General features: G+C 42.4%; 1 protein-coding gene across 6 annotated transcripts; it reads left to right on the top strand.

The window, feature by feature from the left end:
• Positions 1-488: 488 nt before the first annotated feature.
• Positions 489-20429, top strand: LOC135550261 (short transient receptor potential channel 5-like). Of its 6 annotated transcripts, XM_064980906.1 has the most exons (12): positions 498-875; positions 2684-3001; positions 3087-3290; positions 9968-10304; positions 10639-10778; positions 10918-11240; positions 11831-12026; positions 12732-12857; positions 13487-13534; positions 14256-14297; positions 18361-18450; positions 18616-20429. In XM_064980906.1, the coding sequence occupies exons 1-12, from the start codon at positions 498-500 to the stop codon at positions 19462-19464; spliced, it is 3051 nt and encodes a 1016-aa protein (XP_064836978.1). In that variant the 3' UTR covers positions 19465-20429. The 6 variants fall into 6 exon arrangements, with proteins under 6 accessions (XP_064836975.1, XP_064836978.1, XP_064836977.1 ...); XM_064980903.1 differs by lacking the exon at positions 13487-13534 and having other exon boundaries at positions 489-875; positions 12732-12941; XM_064980905.1 differs by lacking the exon at positions 13487-13534 and having other exon boundaries at positions 12732-12941; positions 14259-14297.
• The last annotated feature ends 1477 nt before the right edge of the window (positions 20430-21906 follow it).

The raw sequence follows: 21906 nt of genomic DNA, 5'->3' as shown, positions 1-21906 counted from the left end.
GACCACAGCAATGGCTCTGGCTGGGTGGGTGGTTAATGAGAACCAGGGTGATGAGGTTTGGCAGAGGGGCTAAACTAGATCCACTAGATCCGCTACTTCCCCCTCGGCTGTCCGTTTCCTGAAGGGGAAGAAAAACACTGCTTGCAATGATCAAACAGAGAACCCCGTACAATGTTTATCATACTAATACATTCAGCTGTGTGGAGTGACATCAAAGGAGGAGGCTGAAGAAATGACAGAATTACTATGGGTCCAATAGCCTGCTTGGAACAGGAGTGGAACCCTCTATTGTCATGTTAATAGAATAGAAGTTCAACACAGGAATAAAAACATTGCTCACTGTGCTGTTAATTTGGCAATTCAACACCATTAGGCTATCAACACTAGATTCAGGTGTAATTTGTGGAGAACGAAACTATGCTGTTTTTCTTTCGCCCCAGATTCCAATTCCCCAGTAGGCCGTGAGTGACGCCGACCGTGTGCACATGATGAATCCCATGGCCCAGCTGTACTACAAGAAGGCGAGCTACTCGCCGTACCGCGACCGCATCCCGTTGCAGATCGTGCGGGCGGAAGCGGAGCTGTCAGCGGAGGAGCGGGCGTACCTGACGGCGGTGGAGAAGGGCGACTATGCCGGGGTGAAGCTGGCCCTGCAGGAGGCGGAGATCTACTATAACATCAACGTGAACTGCCTGGACCCGCTGGGGCGCAGCGCGCTGCTCATCGCCATCGAGAACGAGAACCTGGAGGTGATGGAGCTGCTGCTCAACCACGGCGTACACGTGGGCGACGCACTGCTCTACGCCATCCGCAAGGAGGTGGTGGGTGCCGTGGAGCTGCTGCTGTCCCATCGCAGGTCCAGCAGAGAGAAACAGGTATGTAAAGACATTAGGTATAGCACAGGCATATTTCAGCTAGTGGGCCTACACGGTCCTTATTGTAGCTCAATAAGCATGATTTGACAGACAGGCTATGGACATGTTATGTATAGGTTAGACCGGTTATGTACAGTGCCTTGCGAAAGTATTCGGCCCCCTTGAACTTTGCGACCTTTTGCCACATTTCAGGCTTCAAACATAAAGATATAAAACTGCATTTTTCTGTGAAGAATCAACAACAAGTGGGACACAATCATGAAGTGGAACGACATTTATTGGATATTTCAAACTTTTTTAATAAGTCAAAAACTGAAAATTGGGCGTGCAAAATTATTCAGCCCCTTTACTTTCAGTGCAGCAAACTCTCTCCAGAAGTTCAGTGAGGATCTCTGAATGATCCAATGTTGACCTAAATGACTAATGATGATAAATACAATCCACCTGTGTGTAATCAAGTCTCCGTATAAATGCACCTGCACTGTGATAGTCTCAGAGGTCCGTTAAAAGCGCAGAGAGCATCATGAAGAACAAGGCAGGTCCGAGAAACTGTTGTGAAGAAGTTTAAAGCCGGATTTGGATACAAAAAGATTTCCCAAGCTTTAAACATCCCAAGGAGCACTGTGCAAGCGATAATATTGAAATGGAAGGAGTATCAGACCACTGCAAAACTACCAAGACCTGGCCGTCCCTCTAAACTTTCAGCTCATACAAGGAGAAGACTGATCAGAGATGCAGCCAAGAGGCCCATGATCACTCTGGATGAACTGCAGATATCTAAAGCTGAGGTGGGAGACTCTTTCCATAGGATAACAATCAGTCGTATATTGCACAAATCTGGCCTTTATGGAAGAGTGGCAAGAAGAAAGCCATTTCTTAAAGATATCCATAAAAAGTGTCATTTAAAGTTTGCCACAAGCCACCTGGGAGACACACTAAACATGTGGAAGAAGGTGCTCTGGTCAGGCAACAATGCAAAACGTTATGTTTGGCGTAAAAGCAACACAGCTCATAACCCTGAACACACCATCCCCACTGTCAAACATGATGGTGGCAGCATCATGGTTTGGGCCTGCTTTTCTTCAGCAGGGGCAGGGAAGATGATTAAAATTGATGTGAAGATGGATGGAGCCAAATACAGGACCATTCTGGAAGAAAACCTGATGGAGTCTGCAAAAGACCTGAGACTGGGACGGAGATTTGTCTTCCAACAAGACAATGATCCAAAACATAAAGCAAAATCTACAATGGAATGGTTCAAAAATAAACATATCCAGGTGTTAGAATGGCCAAGTCAAAGTCCAGACCTGAATCCAATCGAGAATCTGTGGAAAGAACTGAAAACTGCTGTTCACAAATGCTCTCCATCCAACCTCACTGAGCTCGAGCTGTTTTGCAAGGAGGAATGGGAAAAAAATTCAGTCTCTCGATGTGCAAAACTGATACCCCAAGCGACTTACAGCTGTAATCGCAGCAAAAGGTGGCGCTAAAAAGTATTAACTTAAGGGGGCTGAATAATTTTGCACGCCCAATTTTTCAGTTTTTGATTTGTTAAAAAAGTTTGAAATATCCAATAAATGTCGTTCCACTTCATGATTGTGTCCCACTTGTTGTTGATTCTTCACAAAAAAATACAGTTTTATATCTTTATGTTTGAAGCCTGAAATGTGGCAAAAGGTCGCAAAGTTCAAGGGGGCCGAATACTTTCGCAAGGCACTGTACATGTGATGTAAGTTGTACAGGTTATGCTCTTCTCTGGGCCCACTCAGTAATCCCTCTCCTCCCCAACCCCCTGTTCTCTTCTCCAGGTGCCCAACCTGATGATGGATACCCAGTTCTCAGAGTTTACCCCTGACATCACACCCATCATGCTGGCAGCTCACACCAACAACTATGAGATCATCAAGCTGCTGGTCCAGCGCAAGGTGACCATCCCCCGGCCCCACCAGATCCGCTGCGACTGCGTGGCCTGTGTGTCCAGCTCCGAGGTGGACAGCCTACGTCACTCACGCTCCCGCCTCAACGTCTACAAGACCCTGGCCAGCCCGTCCCTCATCGCCCTGTCCAGCGAAGACCCCATCCTGACTGCCTTCCGCCTGGGCTGGGAGCTGAAGGAGCTAAGCAAGGTGGAGAACGAGTTCCGTCAGGAGTACCAGGAGCTGTCCCAGCAGGGTTTTTAAAGGGCTTATAACAAGTTTATTGCTCTTCCAGGTGGAGAACGAGTTCCGTCAGGAGTACGAGGAGCTGTCCCAGCAGTGTAAGCTGTTTGCCAAGGACCTGCTGGACCAGGCCAGGAGCTCTAGAGAGCTGGAGACCATCCTCAACCACCGCGATGACCTCAGTGAGGAGCTAGACCCACAGGACTGCCGTGACCTGGCCAAGCTCAAACTAGCTATCAAGTACCACCAGAAAGAGGTGAGCTGAGAGGGCCGAGCAGAAGGGGTCTAGTATAGTGAACACTGGTAAACCCCTAGCCCCCCCAGGCAGGTGGGCCCACGGGTCTCCAAAAATGAATAATAATAACATTTTACAGCTAATAACCTGTCATTCCCCCCACTCCCCAGATAGCATATGAACACGGAGGAAGCCATGGCTAAAGGTGACTTGTAGTTTTATCTACAAAAGGTATTGCACAACTAACTTAATTTGTTTTTATCACTTTACACGTTTATTTTTGGGATCCCATCCCTGTAAACGTAATTTGCCTCTCCTTGCCGCCTCTTCTCGATTTCCTTTGAGCTTTTTCAAAAGGAGGCGAGAGAGGATGGAGGAGAGAGGATGGAGGAGAGAGGATGGAGGAGAGAGGATGCAATTGAGAAAAGGCCCCCTGTCTTTCCCTCAATTTTCCAGAGCAGGAAATGCACAGCTCTTTTAAACTCCAGGTAGAGGCACACCTGAAACCAATCAAAGCAATGGACAATTAGCAACATAAATCACAGTTCAAACCAAAGATGGTGGATAAATGAAGATAGTTAATTCAGGACGTTTTTCGATTGAAAAAAATGGTCAGTTCTGGTCTTCTTAACGGGGTGGGTCTACCATAGACACCAATGAGATAGGCTTGGGTGATCAAGGCTGGGTTAAAGGCTTGGGTGATCAGGTGGTGTAACGGTTGTCGAATGAAGGAGAAGAGGAGGACCAATGCGCAGCATGGTAAGTGTCCATATTTAATAGAACAAACTGAACATGACAAAATACAAAAATAACAAAGTGAAATAACAAACCGAAACAGTTCCGTGAACACACAGACACAGAAAATAATCACCCACAACTCAAAAGCATGGTTCTCAATCAGGGACAACGATATAAACCTGCCTCTGATTGAGAACCATACCAGGCCAAACACAGAAATCCCAAATCATAGAAAAAAGAACATAGACAACCCACCCAACTCACGCCCTGACCATACTAAAACAAAGACATAACAAAAGAACTAAGGTCAGAACGTGACAGGTGGCTTGTGTTCTCTCTCATTGTCACCTAAATGGGGTTAATTCACAGTCTACTGTCCTACTGAGATTTCTTCCATTGCTCCTTTTCGCTCATATAAAATACATGTTTCTTGCTGTTTTTCTTTATTCTCTCCTTGTTCTCCCTCTGGAGAGGTCTGACGCATGCATGCACACTCTCATAAACACATACTCTGTACGTGTGCTCACGCACAATAGCACACAACACACACGCACCTTTCATCTTCGTCTTGATTTGAACACTGGCATTCTGCTGCTCCTTTGTTGCGAGCTGAAAACTCCATATTTTCCTGCACTGTAATTAACTCAGTCTTCTTGAGCTCTGCGGGGCTGTTCAGACAACCTAACCAACCGAACTGGGGAAAAGGCCAGGTAGAATACTCATGGCTCGGTCAGCAAGTATAGACCTTTCATCCTTCATCCTCAGACCACTACAGTCAACAATCAGTTCAGTCAGCCTTCTGACATTTTATGATTGGCTAAAGTAACCTTGTTCAAAACAGCAATCGTTCCAGAGATAGTAGGTTTGTAGAGATGCATAAAGATTCTGTGCAGAACAGGACAGCACAGTCACGTGGGAGTTGAGGGCCTGGACATGGCGGGCTGGGGACATGGCGGACGGGGACAAGGGGGAGAGGACTGTAGGTTTAAATTAGTCTAATTCAGCATATGCATCAAATATTCACACATCAGGAAGGAGGGGGAACTACTGTTGGGGCTTTTATAATCAGCTTTTCAGCTGGGACTGATTACCTAATTGCATGCTACAGTAGGTAAAGTAATTAAAAGCCTGTTCGTGGTCCCTCATCCGTATGCATCCACAATCGCACAGGCATTTATGCATAGAACCACCTTTTAATTTATTTATTTTCCGGAAAGTAAGAATAGGGCTCATGTAATTTATTCATACCCTTTACCTTCAGAAATGGCAGGGGGGAAGCACTCTTCACAAAGAGTTCCCATGTTATCTTTTCAGTGGTCCCTCAGGATCCCCTCTCCGGGGATTTCAATGTCTATGTCAACCCTTTTTTTTTGGTGGTGGTCTGACAGGTAATATTTGATTATTTCATCCCAAGTGACATTCAATAATAATAATATTGGTGGAAAGATGGAAAGAGGAACACAGAACAATGGAACAATGGAACAATAGGAGGAGTTAAACAAAACATAATTCTTATTTTGTCAATAGGGATATTTTCATACTTTCGAAGTAAGTGGAGGTTCTTCAATCTTAAATCTGACAGACAGAGGGGTTATAGGTCATAGATGGGTTATTAATGAGTTATATATGAGTTTATAGATGGTTTATGTAGATGGGTAATATTTTAGTTTATAGATGGGTTATAGATGAGTTAATGTAGATGGGTTATAGATGAGTTTATATATGGGTTATATATGAGTTTAGGAGGGGGTTATATATTAGTTATAGATGGGTTATAGATGAGGTATAGATGGGTTATAGATTAGTTTATAGATGGGGTTATAGATGAGCCAATGTAGATGGGTTATAGATTAGTTATAGCTGGGTTATAGATGAGGTATAGATGGGTTATAGGTGAGTTTATATATGGGGTTATAGATTATATATGGGGTTATAGATTAGTTATAGATGAGTTAATAGATGAATTTATAGATGGGATATAGATGGGTTGTAGATGAGTTATAGATAAGTTATAGATGTGTTTATAGAGGGGTTATTGATGAGTTTATAGACGGTATAGGTGAGTTTATGGATGGTTATAGATGATTTTATAGATGGGTTTATAGAGGGGTTATAGATGGTTATAGATGGGCTATATATAAGTTTGTAGATGGTTATAGATGAGTTTATAGTTGTTATATATGAGTTTAGAGTTTATAGAGGGGTTATAGAGGGGTTATAGATGGTTATAGATGGGCTATATATAAGTTTGTAGATGGTTATAGATGAGTTTATAGTTGTTATATATGAGTTATCGTAGATGGGTTATAGATGAGTTAATAGATGGGTTATAAATGGGTTATAGATGAGTTATAGATAAGTTATAGAGGGGTTATTGATGAGTTTATAGACATTATAGATTAGGTTATAGATGGGTTATAGATGAGTTATAGATGGGGTTATAGATGAGTTAATGTAGATGGGTTATATGAGTTTATAGATGGGTTATAAATGGGTTATAGATGAGTTATAGATAAGTTATAGATGGGTTTATAGAAGGGTTATAGATGAGATAATAGATGAGTTTATAGAGGGGTTATTGATGAGTTTATAGACGTTATAGATGAGTTTATAGTTATAGATGGTTTATAGATGAGTTTATAGATGGTTATAGATGTTTATAGATGTTATATATGAGTTATTATGGGTTATAGGGTTATAGATGAGTTTATAGATGATATAGATGAGTTTATATTATGGGTTATAGATGGGTTATATGGGATGATAGTTTATAGATGGGTTATGAGATAAGTTATATAGATGGGTTATAGATGAGTTTATAGATGGGTTATAGATGAGTTTATAGATATAGATGAGTTTATATAAGATAGATGGGCTATATATGAGTTATAGATGGGTTATAGATGGTTTATAGATTATAAGGATGGGTTATAGATATATTAGTTTATAGATGGTTATAGATGAGTTTGTAGATGGTTATAGATGAGTTATAGATAAGTTATAGATGGGTTATAGATGAGTTTATAGATGGGATATAGATGGGTTATAGATGAGTTTATAGATAGATGGGTTATAGATGAGTTATAGATTTATAGATGGTTATAGATGAGATGAGTTTATAGATAGATGGTTATAGATGAGTTTATGTTATTAGATGAGTTTATAGTTATAGGTTTATAGATGGGTTTAGATGGGTTATAGATGGTTATAGATGAGTTTATAGATGGTTATAGATGAGTTTATAGATGGTTATAGATGAGTTTATAGATGGTTATAGATGATAAGTTTATAGATGGTTATAGATGATAGATGGGTTATAGATGAGTTTATAGATTATAGGGTTTATATAGATGAGTTTATAGATGAGTTTATAGATGGGTTATAGATGGGTTATAGAGTTTATAGATGGGTTATAGATGGGTTATAGATGATGGTTATAGATGAGTTATAGATGGGTTATAGATGAGTTTATAGATGGGTTATAGATGAGTTTATAGATGATAGTTATAGATGGGTTATTTTATAGATGAGTTTAGATAACTTATAGTTATAGATGAGTTTATAGATGATGTTATATGTAGATGGGTTATAGATGAGTTTATAGATGAGATGAGTTATAGGTGAGTTATAGATGGTTATAGATATAGTTTATAGATGGGATATAGATGAGTTTATAGATGTTATATATGAGTTTATTGTAGTTTATAGATGTTATAGATGAGTTTATAGATAGGAGTTATAGATGAGTTTATAGATGGGTTAAAGATAAGTTATAGGTGGGTTATAGTTGGGTTATAGATGGGGTTATAGATGAGTTTATAGATGCGATATAGATGGGTTATAGATGGGTTATAGATGGGTTATAGATGAGTTATAGATGAGTTATAGATAAGTTATAGAGGGGTTATAGATGAGTTTATAGACGTTATAGGTGAGTTTATGGATGGTTATAGAGGGGTTATATATGAGTTTATAGATGGTTATAGATTTGTTTATAGATGGTTATAGATATGTTTGTAGATGGTTATATATGAGTTATTGTAGATGGGTTATAGATGGGTTATAGATGAGTTTATAGATGCGGTTTGTTGGGGATAAATCATAATTAGTTGGGTAACATGGATAATATGTTTTATTTTCATTATATGCGTGTGAGTTACTTCTCATCAGAATGTATCTTGTTGTACTATAGTGGTGGCCATTTGCAGTTCTCTGTTCTCTGTCGGGGTTCAGTTACTTGGGCCGCAGAGAGGGGAGAGGTCAAGCTTGTCATCATGTGTAAACGTATATTTTAAACCATGTACCAAGAACGAGATAAGAGCTTTTTTTAGGAGACCAAACTGAATGATAATTTATAGCCAATGCTGTCTGGCTATGGGATACTCCTCTCTGAAGTAAAGTCTTTCTTTGTGTAAGTTCCTAAGACCTGTGGTTTGTCATGTCGACTAGGGGGGGGGGGGGGGGTGGATCTTTGCTATAAAAGATCTCAGTTGCCATTATGTTGACCACTCTCAACTTTTCATTAGAGATACTGAAATGTTGAAAGTCAAAATGCTATTGCAAAGCTTAATTATTATTAAAGGTGAAGATTAAGCATAACTCTGACTGGTGTGTAATTTGCTCTCTCATCATTTGGTAATTAAGGAAATTTCCATGACAGGTTATAGATGAGTTAATGTAGATGGGTTATATGAGTTTATAGATGGGTTATAGCTGAGTTTATAGATGGGCTATATATGAGTTTATAGATGGTTATAGATGAGGTATAGATGGGTTATAGATTAGTTATAGCTGGGTTATAGATGGGTTATAGATGAGTTTATAGATGGGGTTATAGATGAGTCATTGTAGATGGGTTATAGATGAGTTATAGATGGGTTATAGATGAGTTATAGATGGGTTATAGTTGAGGTATAGATGGGTTATAGATGAGTTTATAGACAGTTATAGATTAGTTTATAGACGGTTATAGATTAGTTTATAGATGGTTATAGATGAGTTTATAGATGGTATAGATGGGTTATATATGAGTTTGTAGATGGTAATATATGAGTTAATGTAGATGGGTTATAGATGAGTTTATAGATGGGCTACATATGAGTTTATAGATGGTTATAGATAAGTTAATGTAGATGGCTTTTAAATGAGTTTATCAATGTTATATATGAGTTAAGGTAGATGGGTTATGGATGAGTTTATAGATGGGCTATATATGAGTTTATAGATGGGTTATAGATGGGTCATAGATGAGTTTATAGATGGGATTATAGAAGGTTTATGTATATGGGTTATAGATTAGTTTATAGATGGGTTATAGATTCATCTTGTCCTGATGAATTTGTGATACAGTACACTATCCGAAAGAAGCCTGTTTCCAGTACTACTGAATGAGCAAGCCAATGCTGCTTATAACATATCAGATATCAAAAATACGAACTACAGCATGCAGTTCTGCACACGGCTGCTTTCCATGTGCAACTGGCAGGGCTGTTTGTTTGGGTATTGTTCATTGTTATTCCATGTGCAGCTTGCAGGGATGTTTGTTTGGGTATTTTGGGGGATATAAGCTGCAGTGCCAACCTCAGGGGTCATCAGTGGGAGGATAGCGCCGGGGACTAACACTGGGAAGTTTGTTTTACTGCACGGAAGCTGGCAAGAGCCAGGAACTTTATGATCTGTAGCACACATCAACTTTATATCTGAAGCACTGGAAGAAGCCTATTTGAGATGTGTCCAATATCCGTTGTGGTATTCTTACCCCAGGCACCTCTATTCTATTTGTTGACCTAATCATTTGACCCGTGTTGGCTGGCGTTTAACTGTTATCTATTACCAAAGAAGGAGAGTTGTGACATAGGTTGAGTCTCACCCTGTATAGCACTTGCCAAGGGTGATACTGCCGTTTCGATTTGCCTTACCGATGTTCTTCCCTCCATCTCTGATACTCTCTTCCTCTCCAGTTTGTGTCCCAGCCAAACTGTCAGCAGCTTCTGGCCACCCTGTGGTACGACGGTTTTCCCGGGTGGCGCAGACGCCACTGGGCGGTCAAGCTGGTCACCTGCTTCACCATCGGCCTGCTCTTCCCCATCTTCTCCCTGGTCTACCTGCTGGCCCCTAGGAGTGCCCTGGGCCTCTTCATCAAGAAGCCCTTCATCAAGTTCATCTGCCACACAGCCTCCTACCTGACTTTTCTTTTCCTCCTCCTCCTGGCCTCCCAGCACATCGTGAGAACAGACCTGCACGTCCAGGGCCCGCCACCCACCGTGGTGGAGTGGATGATCCTTCCCTGGGTGCTGGGTGAGCAGGGGGTGGGGTGGCAGCCAGTGATGGGGGAGGTTTTATAGCGTCCAGCACTGTAAAGAGGAGTAGGGCCCGAGAGATATCCTTAACGGTCAGTGTCGTACCTTTTTACATGATCACACACAGGCCTTATCATTATAATCCATCTCGAACAGGATCTAACTGGTAACTGGGTGGATATTGAGAAATAGGATGCTGCATTTGCTGCCATTAATCTGTTTCTGATTTGGACTAGTTGTGCTGATAGGAAAAAAAATATCATGGCAGATGACATTAATTGTAGTGTGCAGTGCCATGTGTCTTACTGACTTGACACCTGTCTGCCCTTCAGGCTTCATCTGGGCTGAGATAAAGGAGATGTGGGACGGCGGCTTCACTGAGTACGTCCATGACTGGTGGAACCTAATGGACTTTGCCATGAACTCTCTCTACTTGGCCACCATCTCACTCAAAATAGTAGCTTACTTCAAGGTAAGTCGCACGTTTATCTTTTCAAGATGAGGGCTACGGAATCCCTGTCTGTTTCTTTTTTGCCCGCTTTACACGTTGCAATACGATAACCGTGGCTTTCTGGCAGGTAGCTAACAGCCTCTCTCCGTTTCAACAACAGTACAACAGCTCTCGGCCGCGGGAGGAGTGGGAGATGTGGCACCCGACGCTGATCGCCGAGGGCCTGTTTGCTATCGCCAACATCTTCAGCTCCCTGCGCCTCATCTCCCTGTTCACAGCCAACTCCCACCTGGGGCCTCTGCAGATCTCCCTGGGACGCATGTTGCTGGACATCCTCAAGTTCCTCTTCATCTACTGCCTGGTGCTGCTGGCCTTCGCCAACGGGCTCAACCAGCTGTACTTCTACTACGAGACCAAGGCCTCGGACGAGCCCAACAACTGCAAGGGCATCCGCTGTGAGAAGCAGAACAACGCCTTCTCTACGTGAGTCGTCTGAGGGCCCTCGTCCTAGAAAGAGTGTGTCATGACAAAAGGAGGGGTTTGGATAGACAGAGAAAGAAGAGCACATGTAGAAATGAATGAGACGAGCACTTTCTGAGACAATGAGGGGAGTGAAGAGGTAGAGGGCAGGGTAAAGGAAGGAGCTTGAAAGATATTGGGAGGGGAGCAAAGACGGAACATGAGGAGATACGAATTGTTCGGGAAGAAGGTGGCAGGTTTGGAATAGGTGTCAGGTTCCACACAGGGTCTGATACTCCAATGCCTATTGTAATTGAAAAGCTCTTTTTCAAGTGTTCCCCGAGGTTTCACACAGAGACCAGCAGTATGCATATAATCCTCTCCCTGTCCCGTAATGAATAAAAGATACTGCTGTGTACTAAATCTCACCTGCTTCCTCCAGCCCCTGAGTCATTTTGGAGATTGAGTAGTTTGCATCGCTTGCCTCCATCTGTTTTCTAGGTTTTAATATTACATTGAGTAACTGCAATGCAAAACATCTGTTTAGGATTCAAAGGCTTCTGCTTTTTGGCTTTAAAAAAAGAAATACATTGGTTTATCTTGTTCTTTCCCAGGCTGTTTGAGACGTTACAGTCCCTGTTCTGGTCGATATTCGGCCTGCTCAACCTGTACGTGACCAACGTGAAGGCACGCCATGAGTTCACAGAGTTTGTGGGAGCCACCATGTTCGGTACCTACAACGTTATCTCCCTGGTGGTGCTGCTCAACATGCTCATCGCCATGATGAACAACTCCTATCAGCTCATCGCTGTGAGTCACGTGGCGTCATTTCTCTCTGTCCAGCTCTCTCTCAGCTGTCTGCTAGCTCCTTTATCAGGGGAAGTCACATGGCCCTTCCATCTTTTTCGTGGAGCTCTTGCTGGTGCTTAATGATCAAGCGGCGCTTGCAGTTGATCTCAAGAAGTTATGCAAAGTGTCTCTCAATCTCAGCAGGAATAAGAACCAGAATGAGTCATTGCGATAAAATGTATTGTAAGATCATGAAAGGCAGGTCACACATCTCTGAGAGTTTGTAGTTATGGGGCTGCAGGCATCACACAGAGACGTATTTATATCCATTTATTTTCCACCAACTAACCTTTCTGGGAGAGCTTATTTAAGCCGATGGTAGAGGGCCTCCCGCCCATGTTTCACTCTCCCTGGGAGCTGTGTGAAAATGCACAGCTCCCAGGGACAAAACACACACACACAGATCCTACAATCCACCAACCAAACCCCATCGCTTCCATCAGAGAACAGTGCATTGCCCAAGGCACATCTAGGGAAAGGGAAGACAGGATGTAACTACATGTTAAAGAAACAATTTATTTCAAGCAGATCAAATGTTAATTTAGCCCTGCTATTAAGTGGGTTTTTCATCACACTCAGTGATAGTAAATGTGATCGCATAGGATGTAAGAGAGATTTAATTCTGATGGTGCAGCCCTCCTTTAATATCTAAATACCCTTGCACAGGACCATGCGGACATTGAATGGAAGTTTGCCCGCACCAAGCTGTGGATGAGTTATTTTGACGAAGGAGGAACTCTCCCTCCGCCCTTCAACATCGTCCCCAGCCCCAAGTCAGTGTGGTACCTGTGTGTGTGGACGCACAACCGCCTGTGTGGACGGGACCATCCCAGTCCTGACAACCCGAGGAAACACGAGAACTTAAAGGAGTTCACGGTACAACATTTACAAACCTGTACAGTCAATATGGTATACAGTGTACACACACTCACTAAATTCTCACCTGGCAGTTTCCTTTTTGCTGTGTCAGATCAGTGAAAGACATGAGATTGCTTTACTACAATCATCGCCTTGCTTCCTCTATTTCTATATAATAACACAACCGTTTACGTTTTATGGGATCCTTGCCCTGTAAATGTTATGGAGAGCTTGAGAATAGTGTTAGGGCTATCAGTTTCCCCCAGCTGTGAAGTTACTTACAAGGGGCTGTATATCCTGGTTGTCCAGCTGCAGTGGGCAGGCACATGTTGCCAAGCAACCCTTCCTCAGGCTCCAAATTCACTGGATGTCTCCCAGTCAGCTAAACTTCTCTCCTCTACCAGCTGCAATCGCCTGTTCTACCGTTCTACTGTTCTACTCCACACTCCTGCTTTACACAGAGGCTTTTCGCCTTACCTTCACCCACTCACCAAACACAACAGACATATGTTTTGGGACATAACGTTGGATAATAATGGATATGCACACTTTTGAATCAGAAGTTTGTTTTGAAGAGGAGAAAATATAGTGGAACAAAGTCTGAAATTATTGTTATATGGGTGCGATATTTTTGCCTCTAACTTTCTCACTCATCATTATTCAAGATTCATACATGACTATCTGTGATCATGGTACCATCCACATTACTGCGGAAGTGTTTATAGACATATTCTATTCTTATTTACAATAAAAGGGACTGCAGAATGACACAATACATTATTTATCATTCACTTCAATTGGTCACAAAATCATCTCAAACACGACCAAAACAAACAGCCAATGCATCCAACATGTTCGTCACCAACTTGATGTAGTCATTGCGCGCTAGGAATATGGGACCAAATACTACACTTTTGACTACTTTAATCCACATAAGAGAATTTGTCCAAATACTTTTGGTTCCCTAAAATGAGGGGGACTATATACAAAAAGTGCAGCAATGTCTAAACGGTTCACCCATTATGGATGAAAACATCCTCAAATTAAAGCTAACAGTCTGCACTTCAACCCCAGAGTTATTGTATCATTTCAAATCCAAAGTACTGGAGGACAGATCCAAAACAAAAACGTTACTTTCCAAATACTTCTGGACCTTAATACACTCTTTAACCACTGTTTAGAACATGTGCGTTGCGTCACTCTCACAGTACAAATGTAACAGGCATCAGCAGAGACACCACAAGAGTGATACCAATACATTTGTGCGGCTAATATAAATGCAGCGCACGAACAAAAGTAGTTCCATTCTTCTGCTTTTTCATTTTGTTCTAGGAGCGGCATGCTGACAACCTGATTCAGAACCAGCATTATCAGGTAAAAAAGCTGCTATCATTAAAAACTATGGACAAGAGTGTATGCATGTCTACACACACAGACACACACACACACACACGCACAAACACACCCTCTTGACGCCTCATTGTTGAGCTGCATGAAGGACATTTGCACTGCACACTGTGTATTAAAATCTATTACTACGCTGTTGACATTTGAGCAAAGTGGGGAACAGGTGTCAGTTACTGGATGTGTCGTCCTTATGGTGGTGGTGAGCTTGGCGGTAGGTTGCATTTTGATTCCAGGCATGTCCCAATTGGAATACGCTAGTTGAATCAATGATGTTTTAACATAATTTCTCAACCAATTGACATGGAAAAACACATTTTGATTTGAAAAAAAAGTAATCAACCAGTACTGTTTTCATCTCATTTAAACATTGAAATTAGGGTCAAATTTCAACACAATAACTTTGCATGACTAACAGGTTGTGACAATCAAATTTCAACATAATCACAGAACTATGTACAGTATACGCTTAAATTTAAATTAAATTAAAATTCCACACAGAAATGTTTAAAATCTTTTTCATCCCATATTCAATATACAGTAGTTGGTTGAAATTGTTGTATTTTATATTTCATTAGATATTGTTTCAATGTTGATAGTAAATGTAATGTTTGAATCAACATTGTTGTTTCAATGGCATGCCTTCAACCTAAATAAAGAGGTATATTGAAATAAAATACGAAGCCACAGTCCAACGATTCCTGCCTGAACAGTGACTCCTGCTGGTTTATGAGGGGTAATGCACATCAGTGAGAACAAGTCTACCATCCAGATACCTACCTCTATGTACCCTGCTGAGCTACGACGTCAACACATTTAACCACTTATCAGCTTCCATACTCATTTGCGTAGACACCCTAAGTAACAGAATAGTTGAAAGTAAATCACTTTTTTATTTTTTTACTTTACACATGCTGTATGTGAGTGTACATTTGGAGTGAGGTTGGGTTTATGTAAGCTACATTGACATCTGATTTGCCCAAAGGACACCATAATTTCAACATATATGTTATACTATATATGGTATTCATACATGGTTAAATTAGATCTTTGGAAGTTTATAAGTATCATTAGGCCTATAAAAAGAATGCCAAGTTCATTATATTAATAATACACTTTTACCTTTGGATATTGTCTTCTATATGAAGGATGATCGGTTGATTTCAAATGTCTAAGTTAATAATTAATATGTTGGATTCACGTCTCCATCTCAGCCAAACATCTAAGTTGAAGAATAGGACTAAATCAAATCATTTGAAGTATGAAGTATGTATTTGAAGTGCATTTAAAGTTTGATTCTATATAGTGCTATTCTTTAACTTAGATTGTTGTTTGAGACTGAGACGTGAATCCAACATATCAATAACTAATTTGTAGACAAACTGGATATTTAATTGTGAACGCAACCAAAAGATCAAAATTTTGAAGGAGAGGTATCTTCTGTTTGGATAGTATATACAGTAGATATTATGAATAACACATATAGAAGACAATATCCAAAAGGTAAAAGTGTATTTAGCGTAACATTTAAAAGGCTAATGTTCACAACTTCTAAACTTCAAAAGATCCCAATCAGCAATGGAGGAAAGATAATATTCCTAGCTTCACGTTGAAATTATGGTGTCCTTTGGGCAAATCAGATGTCAAAGTAGCCTACTTAAACCCAACCTCACTCTGAATTTACTTTCACATACAGCATGTTGTTGAAACAATGACGGCAATTCGAACGTACCATTGTACTATCGACATTGAAATAAAAAAAATATGTCTAATCAAAAATGATTTTCAACAATTTCAACCACCCAACAATATATATATTGAATGTTTAAAAATATATATATTTTTACAAATGTATTTAACCTTTATCTAACTAGGCAATGATGATAGAAACTTTCAAATCTTTTTTCATCCTATGCAGAATTTAACACAATTTCAACGTTTTAAACAGTTCTGATAATCATGTTAAAATAAGATTGATGTAACAACTTGTTAGTCAGGTTAAGTCATCGTCTTTAAGATGAAGATTCCACGTTACAATAGGTTGACAGATTATGTTTTTATTCAACCAGTGTGTGCCCAGTGGGATGTTCATTTTGTTTATTAGTCCGTGCTCACCATAGTAATTGCAATTAGCTCAACCTTTTGGCGGCCCTCCTCTCTCCCCTCCATTTCCCCCAGTTAAGACCTTGTGCTAGTGGGGCTCCTCAGCTGACTTGTAAAACCGAATGCATTGACTGGAGCCTGTGCTGTCTAATGAAACTGCTGTATCAAAGAATACAGCTGCCGCTCCAAATGAAGGAGTTGGGGGAATAGGGCAGAAAGGGATGCACTGAAAGGGATGCACTGAGACAACTCTTAGTGCATGTGGTGGGGTGAGTGGTATGCCTACATATATTACATGATCCAAAGTATGTGGACACCTGCTCGTCAAACATCTTATTCCAAAATCATGGGCATTAATGTGGAGTTGGTCCCCAATTTGCTGCTACAACAGCCTCCACTCTGCTGGGAAGGCTTTCCGCTAGATGTTGGAACATTGCTGCAAGGACGAGCTTCCATTCAGCCACGAGTATTAGTGAGGTCAGGCACCGATGTTGGGCGATTAGGCCTGGCTCGCAGTCGGCGTTCCAATTCATCTTAAATGTGTTTGATGGGGTTGAGGTCAGGGCTCTGTGCAGCCCAGTCAAGTTGTTCCACACCAATCTCGACAAACCATTTCTGTATGGACCTCGCTTTGTGCACAGAGGCATTGTCACGCTGAAACAGGAAAGGGCCTTCCCATATCTGTTGCCACAAAGTTGGAAGCACAGAATTGTCTACAATGTCATTGTATCCTGTAGCGTTAAGATTTCCCTTCACTGGAACTAAGGGGCCTAGCCCGAACCATGAACAATAGTCCCAGACCATTATTCCTCATCCACCAAACTTTACAGTTGGCACTATGCATTGGGGCAGGTAGCGTTCTCCTGGCATCCGCTAAACCCAGATGATGAAGCATGATTCATCCCCCCAGAGAATGCGTTTCCACTGAGTCCAATGGCGGCAAACTTTACACCACTCCGGCCGACATTTGGCATTGCACATGGTGATCTTAGGCTTGTGTGCGGCTGCTCGGCCATGGAAAAACATTTCATGAAGCTCCTGAACAACAGTTATTGTGCGGATGTTGCTTCCAGAGACAGTTTGGAAATTGGCAGTAAGTGTTGCAACTGAGGACATACAATTGTTTACGTGCTTCAGCACTCGGCGGTCCCGTTTTGTGAGCTTGTGTGGCCTACCACTTCGCAGCTGAGCCATTGTTGCTCCTAGACATTTCCACTTCACAATAACAGCACTTACAGTTGACCGGGGCAGCTCTAGCAGGGCAGAAATTTGACGAACTGACTTGTTGGAAAGCTGGCATCCTATAACGGTGCCACGTTGAAAGTCACTGAACTCCTCAGTAAGACCATTCTACTGCCTTTGTCTACGGAGATTGCACTGGCTGTGTTCTCGATTTTATACACCTGTCAGCAACGGGTGTGGCCGAAGTAGCTGAACCCACTAATCTGAAGGGGTGTCCACATACACTATACAAAAGTAACTCTTACCCTTCCAGTGCACACTATTAGATGCGATCTACAAACACCTCCACAATTCATTAAATTGTTATTTTTACACCAAATTATTGTTCTGTAAAAGAAAAAGTCTGGTTTGATTTCAACCATTGGTCCATTGTGTCCTAAACATGCAAATTAATGCAAAGTTATGTACGTCCAGATTTTCAACTCAAGCGAATACAAATGTCATGAATATGCCTAAACAGTTTTTCCTTATTAAACACAACATGCAAATGTGTGCGTGCGTGGAAGGAAGAGCCTTTTCCCCCAAATATCAGATCATTTCCTACTTAAGGAGGTACAGGTATACAAAAATAGCTTACCAAGAAAAAATATGCTTGTTTCTAGAATGTGCTCAGGACTTCAGCACTCATTTCATACTGTAGTGGTGTATCTCATGTGATTGTTTCTCTGTTGTGTGTCTTTGTGTATAGGAGGTGATCAGGAACCTGGTGAAGAGGTATGTAGCAGCCATGATCCGCAGTGCTAAGACAGACGAGGGTCTGACAGAGGAGAATTTTAAGGTAGGTATCTCAGAGGTTGTGCACTTAAGCTATCATCCCCAAAATGTGCCTGTATGTATGCATGCATGTATGTGTATATATATATCATAGTCATTGAGCAATATCTAACTTTCCCTTGTTGTGGATCTGTCCTTCGCCTCTATCCCTCTCTTAACTGATCCATAGGAGCTCAAGCAGGACATCTCCAGTTTCCGCTACGAGGTGTTAGACCTGTTGGGGGACAGGAAGCCTCCGCGGAGGACCTACTCATCCAGCAGTGAGGCTACCCAGCAGGACGAGGCCAACGAGGAAGAAGGGGCTGGACAGACCCAGGGTCAGTCCAGGGACCAAGGGGCTAAGGGGGTATCCTTCAGCACGTCTATCGCTGAGAGGAAGAACAAGGACTCTGGGTTCAGCGTCTCCGCCCTCTTTAAGTCCATGTCAGGGGCAGAGGGGGCAGTGGACAACAAACCAAAGTGCAACGGGCTCAAGTTCTCCTCCTCCCCCCCGCCCTCTGCTGCGTTAACCTGCAGTAGTGGCCGGCTGCAACGCTTCTCCAAGTCCAAAAGAGACTCCATCAGGCGGCTGGGCCTGCTCTTCTCCCGCATGAACGGACACGTCCCAGAGCCCAGGTCCCCTCCTCCCAGGATGCACCAGCCCACCTACAGCATCTCAGGCGGTCTGCTTCGGCAGCCCACAACCTGGCCGGACATCCAGATCCCCCCCAATCCCCCGGTTACACACAGCTTGTTCCACCTGGGGGTGAACCTGAACGAGCTACCACATGCCCCTCCCCAGGCCCTGCCATTGGGGTCACCCCAGCAGGCTAACGGAAGTGACGGTCTGCTCTTGCGACCCGCGGGCCACTCCCTGCCATCCCTGCACTGTGCTTCCAGCATCACGGCCTCCAGCTCCCGGGCTGTCCTCCTGGGCTCTAGTGAGGACATGTTTGAGGGCTGGATAGGACCTTGTGATGAGCTGGACTCCTCTGAGGGTGGGGCTGAGCAGGAGGACTCCATCACAACACAGCTTTAGAGATCCCCCCCCCCAGGAATAATGACAGAATACTACTATGTTCAGGTCACTCTGCTGAAAGGACAGAAAGAATAAGTGGCTGACCCAAGTATACAAAACCCAGGACTCAGTTTCACAAAGATATCATAGCAAAGTAGGAAGATTCTAAACATATAATGAAAAAAAGCTTTTATCTATTGCAATATAACTACGTTTGCATACTGCCACCTACCTGTGATCCTTATATCATTGGGTCTGTAAGCTCACCATCCTCTCTTAACATTTGTTTTCATACAGTTTAGACCCAGTTATTTATATTTTACTCATCAAAATATCACTGAGATTAAAATGGGTTCATATACACAGCCGAGGTATCACCGTTGTCCAAACTTCTACTCTCTTACACATATGTTTAATCTCGTTGCAAGTTTGTCTTTTACCAGACTGTTTTGCAGTGTTCCATATGCACATGTTTTCCTCATGTGCCAAATTCCCCCTACAGGGTGTTCTGTTTGGTATGTCATATAACCTAAACATTAACGGTTATCATCATGGTAGACAAGGTCATTTATTTCAGGCTTGCAGGTTGAATCTTTACAAGTTGTTTTTGGACAATTAACTAATAATACTGTTCTCTGTTTTTCTATGAAAGTTGTATTTTTCTATATTTTCTTGGAAATAAGACACTACCAGTTTTGGGCTATTGAGACAGGTAATGCACGATATTAGCAGAGTAACATTTATCCATGGTTTTATGTTTACTCTTAATCAAATTTATTTTTCAAGATGGCTGTGAATTATAATACTCAAGATCAAGTTGAGAGAACCTACGAAAACAATGTTTAATTGCTGTCAAAAACAAGCTTGTATACAAATACATTTATTTGATCATGAGAATTATCTAAAATACATTACATTCGACTGATTCTTAGAACTAGGATTCCAAGATTGGGCCATCTAATATGATGGCGTCTTAACGGTGGTCACCACCTCAAGCTGAACCTCGGCAAGACGGAGCTGCTCTTCCTCCCGGGGAAGGACTGCCCGTTCCATGATCTCGCCATTACGGTTGACAACTCCATTGTGTCCTCCTCCCAGAGCGCTAAGAACCTTGGCGTGATCCTGGACAACACCCTGTCGTTCTCAACTAACATCAAGGCGGTGGCCCGTTCCTGTAGGTTCATGCTCTACAACATCCGCAGAGTACGACCCTGCCTCACAGGAAGCGGCGCAGGTCCTAATCCAGGCACTTGTCATCTCCCGTCTGGATTACTGCAACTCGCTGTTGGCTGGGCTCCCTGCCTGTGCCATTAAACCCCTACAACTCATCCAGAACGCCGCAGCCCGTCTGGTGTTCAACCTTCCCAAGTTCTCTCACGTCACCCCGCTCCTCCGCTCTCTCCACTGGCTTCCAGTTGAAGCTCGCATCCGCTACAAGACCATGGTGCTTGCCTACGGAGCTGTGAGGGGAACGGCACCACAGTACCTCCAGGCTCTACGCCCAAACAAGGGCACTGCGTTCATCCACCTCTGGCCTGCTCGCCTCCCTACCACTGAGGAAGTACAGTTCCCGCTCAGCCCAGTCAAAACTGTTCGCTGCTCTGGCCCCCCAATGGTGGAACTAACTCCCTCACGACGCCAGGACAGCGGAGTCAATCACCACCTTCCGGAGACACCTGAAACCCCACCTCTTTAAGGAATACCTAGGATAGGATAAAGTAATCCTTCTCTCCCCCCCCCTTAAATGATTTAGATGCACTATTGTAAAGTGGCTGTTCCACTGGATGTCATAAGGTGAATTCACAAGTCGCTCTGGATAAGAGCGTCTGCCAAATGACTTAAATGTAAATGTGGTCACACAAAAAACGAACGGAACGGTTTTGTGCGTTTTTTTCCTGGGAGTGGAAAAAAATGCTTGGAACGTAAAATAACGTTAACCTGTTCCCATGCTTTTATTAAATACTATGAGGGTGGTTGAATAAGCCATGGAGTTCAGGTGGGTAACAGCGCTAAATCTATAGACGGCTCTAGTTCCTTGCTGATATGCCGCAATACGATATAGGTGTCTGTGCCCAGAGTTCAAGCTCCAATATGAAGTTCCTATTCCAAGGCTGCATTACAATGCAGAAAAGACCATTCCTATACAGTACAATGAAGTTCATGCTGTGGATAAGACGAGTCCTTTGAAGCTTAAAAGATGACTGCCATTAAAGTGTAAATAGGATAAAGTCAATCGTCCCAAAATTGATATTTGTGAAATGATAGGAAAATATTGTATGTAACGGAATTAAATGTACCGCAACAGTTTTCCTTGGGTTGTGTTTTCACGCCTGCCCACAGCACCAAAGTAACCATCAATTCGGAGCGCAGCTGCACAAGACCCAATCGTAATGCCCATGATCAATTTGATTTGACATTGGATATCCCTATGGGGCTTGTTAGGGACAATCAGTAAATTACAAA

The sequence above is a fragment of the Oncorhynchus masou genome, chromosome 12, assembly GCF_036934945.1.
Source record: "Oncorhynchus masou masou isolate Uvic2021 chromosome 12, UVic_Omas_1.1, whole genome shotgun sequence".
NCBI lineage: Eukaryota > Metazoa > Chordata > Actinopteri > Salmoniformes > Salmonidae > Oncorhynchus > Oncorhynchus masou.
The sequence above is the reverse complement of the archived record's forward strand: the minus strand, read 5'-3'. Positions and strand labels throughout refer to the sequence as shown.

What these genes read in the sequence shown, in the direction of transcription:
- LOC135550261 (XM_064980902.1), top strand. Translation starts at nt 498, where the DNA reads ATGGCCCAGCTGTACTACAAGAAGGCGAGCTACTCGCCGTACCGCGAC. An exon ending in CAGAACAACGCCTTCTCTAC is followed by an intron (nt 11,241 to 11,830) that starts GTGAGTCGTCTG and finishes GTTCTTTCCCAG; the next exon opens with GCTGTTTGAGACGTTACAGT. An exon ending in AAACCTGTACAGTCAATATG is followed by an intron (nt 12,975 to 14,258) that starts GTATACAGTGTA and finishes TTGTTCTAGGAG; the next exon opens with CGGCATGCTGACAACCTGAT.